The sequence below is a fragment of the Pantherophis guttatus genome, chromosome 6, assembly GCF_059756535.1.
Source record: "Pantherophis guttatus breed Tessera chromosome 6, ASM5975653v1, whole genome shotgun sequence".
In the NCBI taxonomy this organism is placed as follows: domain Eukaryota; kingdom Metazoa; phylum Chordata; class Lepidosauria; order Squamata; family Colubridae; genus Pantherophis; species Pantherophis guttatus.
In genome coordinates this window covers 52,352,498-52,364,641 of record NC_142068.1, presented here as the reverse complement: position 1 = coordinate 52,364,641, position 12,144 = coordinate 52,352,498, and the positions used below count along the sequence as shown (strand labels likewise).

At 35.3% G+C, this 12,144-nt stretch overlaps 1 protein-coding gene across 1 annotated transcript in view; it reads left to right on the top strand.

Annotated features, from left to right (window-relative positions):
- The window catches only part of LOC117678787 (guanylate cyclase 2G-like), a 53,757-nt gene that overhangs the window by 20,461 nt on the left and 21,152 nt on the right, over positions 1-12,144 (top strand). Inside the window, exons 4-11 of the mRNA XM_087872359.1 lie at positions 80-224; positions 796-931; positions 1,920-2,023; positions 2,551-2,717; positions 3,178-3,327; positions 8,438-8,521; positions 9,391-9,495; positions 11,674-11,745. Of these exons, the coding sequence (XP_087728485.1) occupies positions 80-224; positions 796-931; positions 1,920-2,023; positions 2,551-2,717; positions 3,178-3,327; positions 8,438-8,521; positions 9,391-9,495; positions 11,674-11,745 (963 nt within the window). The remainder of the gene's footprint in view (positions 1-79; positions 225-795; positions 932-1,919; positions 2,024-2,550; positions 2,718-3,177; positions 3,328-8,437; positions 8,522-9,390; positions 9,496-11,673; positions 11,746-12,144) is intronic.

The window sequence follows — 12,144 nt, the reverse complement described above, 5'->3', positions numbered from 1 at the left end:
TTTATATCCCCTTTCAGTTTTAAGGGGGATATTTTCCCCCAGAAATCCAAACTGTTTCATATATTGTATCTTTTTTCAGTTAAATTCTTATGCTGCATACCTTCATGATGCTGTTTTGCTTTATGCATCAACTGTAAAAGAAATGTCTGAAGACAAAAAGGATTTTCTTGATGGAAGGACATTAATCAACACTTTAAAAGGCTATAATAAAACCCTTCTGTATGGTAAGCTTGTGAGTAAAGACTACAGTCATTGTAAATTGACAGGGCCAATAATACAACAACAACTTTGGCTATAGGTTACCCAAACACAAAATACAAAGAAGCTGGGATGGTGTCTAAACTTGTCTATGTGGTTAGTTTATAGTATCTTATTCAAACCCAGAAAGTAGGCTGAGTAAACTCAGTGTAAGCAAATAATGGGTAACTGTGTCATGTGAAGATCATATCTGAAAGTAGAATAATTTCTAAGAGATCTCCATATAAACAAGAATGGGAATATTTTTATAGCCATATTGCCGAACTGAGATATTGAATATCAAATGTGAGCAGGACCATAGGTAAAATGGGAAGGATCTGATCTGACAGATCTTTTTCTCACTATTCACATGCTGTTTGAATCAGACTGTTTTAAATGTAGAAGTAATAAAGCAATTCATTTTTCTGATTGCTTTGTTGATTAATACTATTCTTGAAAATCTCTGCAGATTTTGAAGATACAGAAGAATTGTCCCAGGAAAATAGGGTATTTAAGAAATGTTTAAGCATTTGTATCTTAAATGTCTTCGTTATTTAGGCATCACTGGTCCTGTGCACATTGATGAACTGGGTGAAAGAAAAATGGATTATTCTGTGTATGATCTTCAGGAATCTGGAAATTCTACTCACTTCATTCCTGTTCTTAATTTTGATACCTACAGAAGAACATTAAGGTATTTCTGCCTGTATATATTTCATAAGTACTCTATAATATAATATTTCACATAGCATGAAAATATTACACATAAAGATTTAGTTTGTCAAGAACAATATATAGTTTCTTTATTCATCTATTGAAGGAATAGCTTATTGTCTTTATTTTATGGAGCATGAATTTAGGCCAACTTCAGAAAGAAGCATAGTTCTTTTTATAGTTAGAGCAATCATCTGACCCTTGCTTTTCATGGATTGCTTTTTCTATGAGTCCATGTGTACAGAATCTATTCAAGTTTCTTCCAAACTGAGTTCATGAACATGTCCATATAGTTTTCTTGGTAATAATAAGAAAGTTGCTTGACATTGCGTTTCTGAGATATTTTCTCAACTATCCAGTCCATTCTGTACCCTATTGTTTTCTGGTGTTCTCTCAAGCATTAAATGGCTCTCACCCAAACTGGTTGGATAGGTAAGTTGGACTGAGAGAGAGTGACTGGCCCAAATTTACCTAGCTAGCTTTTATGGCTAAGATGGGACTGTCTCTCACTTTCTAGCCTAGTGCCTTAACAACTAGATCTCTCCCCCCTTCTCCCTCCCCTCTCTCTCCCTCTCCCTCCCCCTCACCTCCTCGCCGCCTCTCTTTCCCCTGTCCCTCTCTGTCTCCTTCTTCCTCTCTTTCTCCATATGTCTTCTATATGTTTAGTAATTACTGGAGCATTTCCTGGAATGTAATGTCATCAGTATGCTGATGAATCCCATTCTATTTGAATTATGATTCATACACATTTTATTAAACACACAAAAAAGAAAAAATATTGTGACAAAAAAGATAATATATAAGATAATATATATAGATAATATATAAATAAGTTATTTTTTAAAGTATGGGTTGATTCACAACAAGTTTAATATATTAATAGGTTAACAGTAAATAAAAACAAGGTATTTCTGTAAAAATATAACTGAACTTTAATGTTAACCTTTATCTTGTCTTATTATCTTCAGTCCCACTGTAGAAATTAACTATATTGATTGGTCGTTCGGAGAAATACCTAAAGACAAACCAGTTTGTGGATTTCACAATGAGCACTGTAAAATTCAAGCTACCAGTGAGTGTGATGTTTACTTGCACCTTATACTATGTATCTGAATCCTATTCTAGATTTTATTGTAGATCAGACCATTGAATTAAATTCCTATCTTTTTTTTTTTAAAAAAAAGATGGCTAATATTAAAAATTAAACTGCATCTGATTGGGGATAGCATCCAGTAATGTTGAATTTTGGCAATTGACTATACTAATTGAAGCTGGTAGGAACCGGAATCCAGTAACATCTGGAAAATGTTGACTAACATGCATATTGTTGCTGCAAATCAGTTTTGTTCTTCCAAAATTGTCTAATAATTATTTTAGCTATTCCTAATCAACAGAGAAATATTTTATCCATAATTTTCATTGCCTTGATAAATTATAGAGTCTAAAATCTATGTTTATAACAAGGAAGAATTGTTTGATAGATTTGTTGTCCTGAGATTTCTAAAACATAATTCAGTTTTTGTATCAGATGGTGGGCTTCACTAAGACTGAGCTCATTCTGCTGATTCCATAATGACCTCTACTATTTTTTATCATTAGAAGGTACAGCTCTGATTGTTATGATCGTTCTCCTGATAATCACCATATTGGGGACCATAGGTGTGACAATATTTATGAAGATCTATAAAGGCAACTTTCAAAAGCAAATCAGTGTTACTGGATGGAGAATTAACTATGAGGATATCATTTTTCTTAATAATAATAAGGTAAACTATTACATTCCATAATGATGAATGCTGAGGAAGTCATACTTGTCTAACTCAACTATTGGACACTAAGGGAAAATTAGTACATATTAAACTAAAACTGAAACAGAAAAAAGGTCCATTCTAATTATTCTTATTGATGCCATCCATTCCATTAAATGCATTGGAAGGAAACGTATTTAGAGAAATCAATAGTAGTCTTACTTCTTTTTTCTAGTTCAAAGATATGGTAAAAAACAACAACAGAAGTTTCTGATATGATTGGATGGAAGACTCAGTAACAGTAATTTTGGGGTTCCAAAATCAAGACTTTTTATCTTGATAGGATAGGTTAGATTTTTTTTCCTGTGATCACAAAGCCCTTGATATTGTCTGGAAGAGTAAGTATTTTTTGATGCTAATAGAAGATTTGTTTTGACATTAGAATCCCTAATATAACATTTTACATTCACTTTGAAAGGAAAAATATGATCTGCCTCAAGCAAGCACATCAGAACCTGAAGAAACTGAAAATGTTGGGGCTCATTTGTTTATCTCCAGCAGTAATTATTCCTCACTGAAAGACAAGCAAGGAAAAGAAGATTTTTTCACTAAAGTAGGATTGTATCAGGTATGTAGATGATAGATAGTTAGAAAGATAATAGATAGATAGATAGATAGATAGATAGATAGATAGATAGATAGATAGATAGATATCAGAAATGGGATATATAGCTATCCCAACTACAGTAGATGTATTATGAAATAAGAGTGCATCTAAGTAATTTCTGTTGTGTTTAATAGTATTTCTATTATTTATAGAGCACAAGCTGCCCAGCAGTATAAAATACAGAATATGGGATACTAGATAGGAATGGGAAGGTGACATCTTTATTTGATTAGCTTTGTAGAAATTGGAATTAAATAAAGTTCTTAGACTAATGTAAATGCAGTGTAGAACTGTATACCATCCAAATCAAAATTATTGGGTAATATATTTCTGCAAAGTATTATAAGTGGCTCTACATAGACAGATTATTTATTTATTTTATTGTATTTCTACCCTGCCCCTTTCACTTAAATCTCCCTAGGCAGTTTATAAATACAGTGAAAGGAAATGACCTGGAATTTCTTTCAAAACAGTTGTACAAGCCCCAAGAAAAGATACAACTGCTTTTATGAATTGAAGAAACTTCTTTCATTTTTATTATTGTACATAGAGTCCTTGATGTACAATCATTTGTTTAATGCTCATACAAAGTTATGATAAAAAAGGTGACTTAAGACTGGTTCTCGCACTTACAACTGATGCAGTGCCTCTGTGGTAAAATGATCAGAATTTGAGTCTTTGGAAACCAGCATGTATTTATATGGTTGCATCATCCCAGGATCACATGATCACTATTTGGGACCTTCCCAGGAAGCTTCAGCAAGCAAAATCAATGGACAAAGCCAGATTTGCTTAATAAGCTTTTGATTTGTTTAACCATGGCAAACAAAACTTGTAAAGTTGGGCATGACTCACTTAATAACTACATTACTTAGCAACAGTTATGGTCCCAATTGTAGTTGCAAGTCAAGAACTACCTAGAGCAGTGATGGCTAACCTTTTTGCCACTGTGTGCCAAAAGTGGGGGGAACGTGACGGGGGTCGTGCACATGTGTGCCCACACCCATAATGCAATGCGCTCCACACACACCCGTACATGCACTTGCTCCCCCCACCTTTGGCACATGATGGCCAGATGGGTCCAGTAGGCCTGTTTTTCACCCTCCCCAGGCTCCAGAGGCTTTCTTGGAGCCTGGGGAGAGCGAAAACAGTCTTCCCTAACCCCCCAGAGGCCCTCCAGAGGCTGGAAACAGCCTGTTTCCCAACTTCCGGTGGGCCCAGAAGGCCCAAAAATCAGCTGGCCAGCGCGCACAGGTGAACTAGGACAACGCTCACGTGCCCACCAATATGGCTCCACGTGCCACCTGTGGCACGTGTGCCATAGGTTTGCCATCACGAACCTAGAAATATGAACAGTGGTGGGCTGCAACCAATTTAACAACCGGTTCTGTGAGCGCGCGCTTTGCGCCACAATAATTTGAAGCTCAGCTGCTTATCTTCTAAGGCAGCCCTGGTAAGAACAATGGAGGCATGGAAATCAGCTGTGCCGCGCGAATCAGTTGAGCCAGAAAGAAGGAAATATAGGAAAGGATAGGGCGGGGATGGATGGGTGGAGCCAGCTGATCGTTGGAACTACTGGTTCGCCTGAAATGGTCCGAACCAGCAGCAGCCCACCACTGGATATGAAACATCTTTTCTGAATGACTGTCTTAGCCTTGCTGATTTTTCCCAGGACATATTTCATTCCATGAAACATTTTACAACTAATAGACCTGTAAAATATATTTTTAAGAACTTTAGAAAAGTTTAAATTCGTTTTGTTCTGTCCCTGCATTTTACCATTTTTCTAGGATTTTCCTGCAGTTTCCAAGTACCTGAATATGGGTAGTCCTCAATTTACAACCACAATTCGGCTTAGGATTTTGGTCATAAGTTGGGACCAAAGTGGGCACTAACTCAATTTTACAACCATTTTTACCATGGTCTTAAAGTTGTTGTTAAGTGAGCCATGTGGTTACTAAGAAAAACTGGTCGTTAAATGCATCCAGAAAATCCAATGGCTGTTTTTTGCTGTTTTCAGTTGAAGAATTTTTTGGTCACATAACTGTGACCATAGTGACTGTGGTCACTGCAATTGGTCCTAAATGAAACTAATTGCCGAGTTCTTGAAATGTGGTCATGTGACCATTGGCAGGGGGCAGCACAATATTTTATGATATTAGGAAGTAGTTTACAGGCATCCTTTCCAAGGCTATCATAACTTTGAACAGTTGTTAAGCAAGTATTAAATGCTGTCTTCAATTTCTATTAATTCTTTAGGGATATTTACCTTCTCTTTAATTCTCATAAATGTGACTTTCTCTTGAGAAAGGTGATCATACTTTACAATAATTACTAAGCAATAATTTTGCTACTCATTTTTACTATGCTTTTATATAAAAATATATTTTCTGCTCACTTCTGATTACAATTTTATATTTCGACAAAATATAGTAGTTTTTTTAAACACAGTTCTATGAAGTTAATTGGAGATGTCATAGAACAGATTTTTTTTTATAAAACCTGGACTCTTTATTACATTGTGTAAAATACAGTTCAGTTCCAAGTTATTGCACACTAACATTTAAAACAACAGCAAGTTAACACTTACAAAAGTAAAAGTTTTTATTGCATTGAGATGGAACTTGAGAAAGTCATGAGATTCCAAAATATTAACACATAATTTTGCTGTGTTTAGAATATTATGATAATAACTTGTGAAGTAATGCTCAAAATATAACCCTAACGGAGCCTACCCATTATGATCAGATATCACAGCAGTCATTAGATGAAACATGTCACCTAACTACCTCCAACCCTCCACTCCCAATTAAATGTAAAACAAATGTATGGGCTGTTAAGTGGAGGCCATTGGAGACTTAGGACAAGCCAAGGCCTGTCTGCCCTGATTCTCTCAAGACACCCCTTGATCTAATTTCCATGCCTTGGCTCCCTACAGGCCTTTTCTCACTGTCTTCGAGTCCTCCCAGGTCTTAAGTCTGATTTCCATCCCACCTGGCAAAACACCCTTCTCACCATTTATCCTTATCTCTCAAAGCTCCAAGGCCTTCCAGAGCTCTGGAACGACTTCTTTCTTTGCGTGGTTGAATGACACAGTCCTGAAAGCCTTTTTGCCCTGCCAGCAAAATGGTAGCTGCATTTGGGTCATTGCTGTGTGGCCTGGAGACAAATGGCTTAATTTTGCTGCTTTAATAAGTTCTGCACAGTGCTGCAGAAGCTTTCACAAGCACTGTTGATACCTCTCTAAGGCAGCAAAAGGAAGCAGTTTGTCCACAGCCATTTGTGGATGGAGTGGAGACAAAATGGCAGCTGCATTTGGATCACTGCAGCATGACCCATGTCCTCCTTCCATAACATGAGGTCCAGAGAACTTCAGAAGATAAACATGGCCCATGATGGGTGGGTGGGGAGGAGGCTCAAATGCTGTAGGCTTCTAGCGGTTGGGAGGAGAAAGGCAGAAGTCCACTGCAGGACCCTGAAGGGGTTTGTAAGGACAAATGACCACAGACCTGGTGGCGTCATAATTTTGAAATAGGGTCTTAAGTAACTATTTTACTTTTTGGCTTGGTTATAATTTTAAGCGTACATTTATAAAGCAATAATTTTTATTTTAAATCGATTTAAGTGAGAGCAATTTCAAACTAAAGATATATCAAATAAGTAACCAGAATGCATTTCAAAATTAAATATCTAGGCAAGTTTTTTGGAGGGGGATTTATGTATGTATGTATGTATGTGCCCATTCCCGTAAACTCTAGGCAGCTAACAATATAAACAGATAAAATACTTTGCCAAACCCCATATACATATAAACACAAAAAGAAAATTAAAACCCACCAATGAATACAATTCACAGTCCTGACTTTCTAAGCAGACAAGACATTTCTCCAGTGCAAGATGAAACAGAAAGTTATTCAAGATTATCCTGATCACTAGGAGGGATTAAATGGATTAATTTTTTACTGGGTGGCAGCCACCAGAAATGCTTACCTCTAAGGATCCATTATGTGAGATTTGGGAGAGATAGGACCTAGAGAGAATTGTCAGACTTTTGAAGTAGACCAGGTCATGATTACATGACAACTGATTTGTGCTGATTTATTGTTGTAATGTAAAATAATGGAATCATAGTAGCCTGTCACAGTTTCTCTCTGCTATCTCTTATACCAAATATATTTCTTAGATATATTAAATATATTTTAATCTTTTTTCTACTTTTCCATGACAGAAGTTTCACTTAATTCGTCTCACATACCTTTATCAAGGTTGACTCTGAATTCCTCTACAGGAATTGACCCTATTTTATCTAGCTGAATGGGCAGCAGAATTCAGGAAAAGGTGGCCCCCTCAGCAGGTCTGGAATTATGTAGGACCTTCTGGGTAACCACCAATATCTTAAATCACATACAGAAGGCAATTGACAACAATTGCAGCTCCTGAAGTAACAGGGTGTCTAAGCAAAACAAGATAACCAATTCTGCATTCAGCACCGTCTGTGATTTCTGGATATTCTTCAAGCACATAGAGTACATTGCAGTAAATCCAACCAAGAGGTGACTAGTGAATGAGACTGAGCAGGGCCTCCTGACCAGGAAAGCTTGATATATCTAGAAATCTAAATGTAATTGTGCAAAAGCTGCCAAATATATTTAATGTCCCTAAAATTCTTGGACCCCCAAATCCCAAATCATTTTGTCTTGCAGGGATTAGGTCAAGGTTTCTTTCCTATCCAGTTCATGAAGGTCACCAGGCATTGGGTGAGCACTTCCATAATATCACCTGTTCAGCCTGGGAGTGAGATGCCTAGCAGAGCATCATCAGCAAATTGTTTGTGCCAACATAGGACTCCCCTAGTAGCTTCATATAGATGTTGAAAAGAAATTGATAGAGGAGATATCCATTATTCACTCAATTAAGTAGGCACTTCTATTTGCTCATCAGCCTTCTGGAAGTGATGTTTCAGTTCCAAGTCAGTGGACCACTATTCCAAGATGGGTTCTATGTTAAAGCAAACAAAATAAAAGCTTTCCCTTTTTTAACCTTTTGTTTGATCATTTTGGTCTTGTTTCAGGGTATTCTTGTTGCTGTCAAGTTCATTGATAACCAAACAGATGCCTTAGTTTGGAAACCATCAGTTCTTCAAGAGATTCAAATGGTATGTCTATTTGATCAGCTTTTTAAAATCCTCTGTTGAAAATCTGTGTCTTCTTTAAATCTTCAGTTGAATTTCAAACTTGAACCCAGGTTAATAAGCTGGGTTAGTAATATCCAACTTGCTACTATAATTAAGTATTAGTACCTAGATCATTGCTCTATGATTTAATTTTGAAATTTACTCCTAAAACCTGAATTGTTTTAATGAAGTCACACAAAATTAAATACTGCACCTTGACTTATTAGAGGTGCTAAGCACTTTTGTGATGGAAGATTAATTGAAAGAAAGAATGGCAGCATTACATGACTTTATTAGTAGTTTGTCTACATTACTATCTTTTCCTCTTACTCAAATGACCAGTTCTGGTCTCCTTCAGCTCAGCAGCCTCTTGGGAAGGGAGCATTCTGTTAGCAAGATTTCCTCTAGTAACTTCTTCTATTGCTGAGCCTAGTTATTCACAGTTACAATGATTTCTTTAATTTTAAAATCTTCATATCCAAATTATATTCTTCTCCGGTGGAAAAAACAATTAAAATACACATTTTCTCCATTACAATGGATAAAAATTATTTTACAGTGTCAGTGACAATTATGGTAAAACATTGATAAGACAAGACCACTGATAAACTGGTATATTGAAAAGTGTCTTACTTGGTAAGTGTTCTTGGTAAGGCCTTATTTGGTAAGTGTTCTTGGTAACCAGTGCTGTGAATCTGGTCCTTCAAGAAACACAATCCCATTCAGAACCAGAGCCATATGTCTTATCAAGATTAATTGACTTCCTGTAGAGTTTGATATCGATATAGGCTGGGGTCTGTCCAGAAGAAATTAAGAATTAATAAGCATGAATCAAACTTTATTTATTTCAGATGAGAGAATTGAGACATGAAAATCTGGTGGTCTTCTATGGGATATGTCCAGAAATTCCAAATATCTGCATTGTAATGCATTACTGTAAGAAGGGAAGCCTAAAAGTAAGCATTATGCAAAAGAATGGCTAAAGATTAATTATACAGTACTGTTAAAAATAGTTCCATTTTATATATTCCATATTATGAAATACTTACCTTTTGAGTAACATAAAGTCTATAACTCTTTCCAAATATAACATTGTGGCCTTTTTGTATGACATATATAATTGGGTCAAAGTGAGGTAATAGATGTCAACTGTGTCATATGAACAGAAATGAGATTAACAGAAAATTAAACCTCTTGTCTAGCTGCCAGAGTAAGGAGAAAATTGTGTGCTACTTCAAAAATGGGATTGCCCTAAACAGTCAGTCTTTAAACACTCAGTCTTTTTCCCATTTTTACTTTTTGGCTTATCCCTAAACTATAAAATAAGGAAAGATGTAGAAAAGCCAGTCCCTCATGCTTTCTGTAGTGGCATAAAGTGATTGGAAAGACACTGAAAATGATCACTTTTCCTCTGGGACAATGGAAGTGATTTCTTAGTAGCTGATGATCATACTTTTTCTTGGAAAAGCAACTGGTACATATACAGCTTTATTGCACAAATATAATCAGTTGTAACCATGTCACTTCTGGATGAACTAATAATAGTGTGTGCTTTACCTGTATATTATTATTATTATTATTATTATCTAAATATTAGTTGGGACAGAAGATTAAGCAAGATTCAAAATCTTATTCTACACAGTATTATAGAATTGAGAATTTTAATCTTCTTTCCCAATTAATACTTAGATAATAATAAAATATAGGTAAAGCACATAGTCTTAATAGCTTATCCAGAAATGACATGGTTACATACTAACCATGTTTGTGCAATAAAGCTGAATATGTAGCCACATAAATTCTGCTCAGGCATGAACTCCTGTTTTGGAAGAAGGAATTAAACATCAAACTAATTGGCAGACTACAACAGGTCCAAATGCAAAAAGACTGATTCTTTATTTTAATGGTAGATCTGGAAAGTACCAAGGATTGGAAACAGTAATGGTACTTGTGTTCTATTACTGGGAAATTGTCAATTCTAATTCTTTCAAAAAAGCAGTTAAAAAAAAGTCTTACCGTTGGTCTGCCCATTTGGATCTGGTTTAGAACACAAAGAAATGAAATGATAAATCAGAAATGAAATTGAAGCAAAGACTCAACTGAAATGAAATTAAATGTAATTAGAAATGAAACAAAGCAATTGCTGGTATTTGTCATGATGAAAATACAGAACATAAATTGATACATAAATATATAGTTTGATATAATAAATAAAATATCTAGATTTTGGGGTGTAAATCATATGTGCTCCTCTCTTTGGAAGCAGGAATGCTGTGGAGGCACAAGTTCAGTTTCTGATTTAAGCTGTGTCTCACTTATGACCTTTTACCAGCATTGATTTTCCAAGCTACAATAATTGCATCTCATCCAGGAGAAAGTATTTCAAAAAGATCTTCAACAATACAGTTTTTCAAGCCACATTTTACAATACTGGCATTTGATGAACAAGAATAGAAATAAAAAACTAAACCTCCAGACACTGTATATTAGGAATAAACAAAAAAATTGACTCCTGCAAGGTGCTTGCAAGATTTTTCGTTATGTATCATATCAGAGAGCCTTCTCTGTAGCCTGCTAGAGTGTCTTATCCTTGGAATTTCTGCAAGGAAAATATGATAATAAACTCAACCAGAATAGAACTGCCATTGCTGAGTAGGACAAATTGAGGCATTAATATATATACTGTATGGCTAAACTTTATACTCCAATCTTTTAATTCATTCCCTGTATGGATAACTAGGAGTAGGCTCATATTCTTATCCTGTTCTCAGTCTAGTGCTCTGAGTCCTTAAAAGAGATTATAAGATTATTTTCTGTTGCCATCATGAGACATCAAAAATTGATGGAAATGTCCTAAGTTGAGCAACAGCAAAGTGGTATGTGCAAGCATAAACCTATAATTTAGACTATGCTCTTAGTTTTCAAATGTATTATAAACATTTTGAAATTCTCATAAGTAAACCACATTATAATGAACTGACATAAATAAATCATGTAGAGCATGCTTAAAAACATTGAGCTTACAGTATATAGAAACACATGGAATAGATTAAGGATAAATTGTATTAATAAATCAGAAATCCACCCCCCCCCCAATCCAAACCATAAGATTCCTGTGCTGATTCTTTTTCTAGGATGTTTTGTTACATTCTGCTATTGAACTCGATTGGATTTTCAAAATCTCTTTTGCCTATGACATAGTCAATGTAAGTATGGCATATAAGAATTATTTTGTACTACAAGGACAATTTGAAAACTGCTGATTAGTATAGCAACTGAGTAAAACCAGAGGACACATTATCTCTGTTCTTGTCATGGTTGTGTGGCAGCTCTTTAAGTAGTATTACTCTCTCTCTCTCTTTGTGAGGGCGTATGTATATATGTATGTGTTCACATGTCTAGAAGATGTAAAAATGGCTGTGGGTCTTAATTGAATACTTTACTTTAGATCCTAATTCTAAGAACAAAGAAAATAAAATAAAAAGGTTATTCCCCTTGGGCTAACTATTATTGGGTTGAATTATATTTTTAATAAATGAGATTGTAATTCTTGGTCTGAATTTGGATATTTAATATATAAATCTGGGATCTGGGATCTGCTAGAG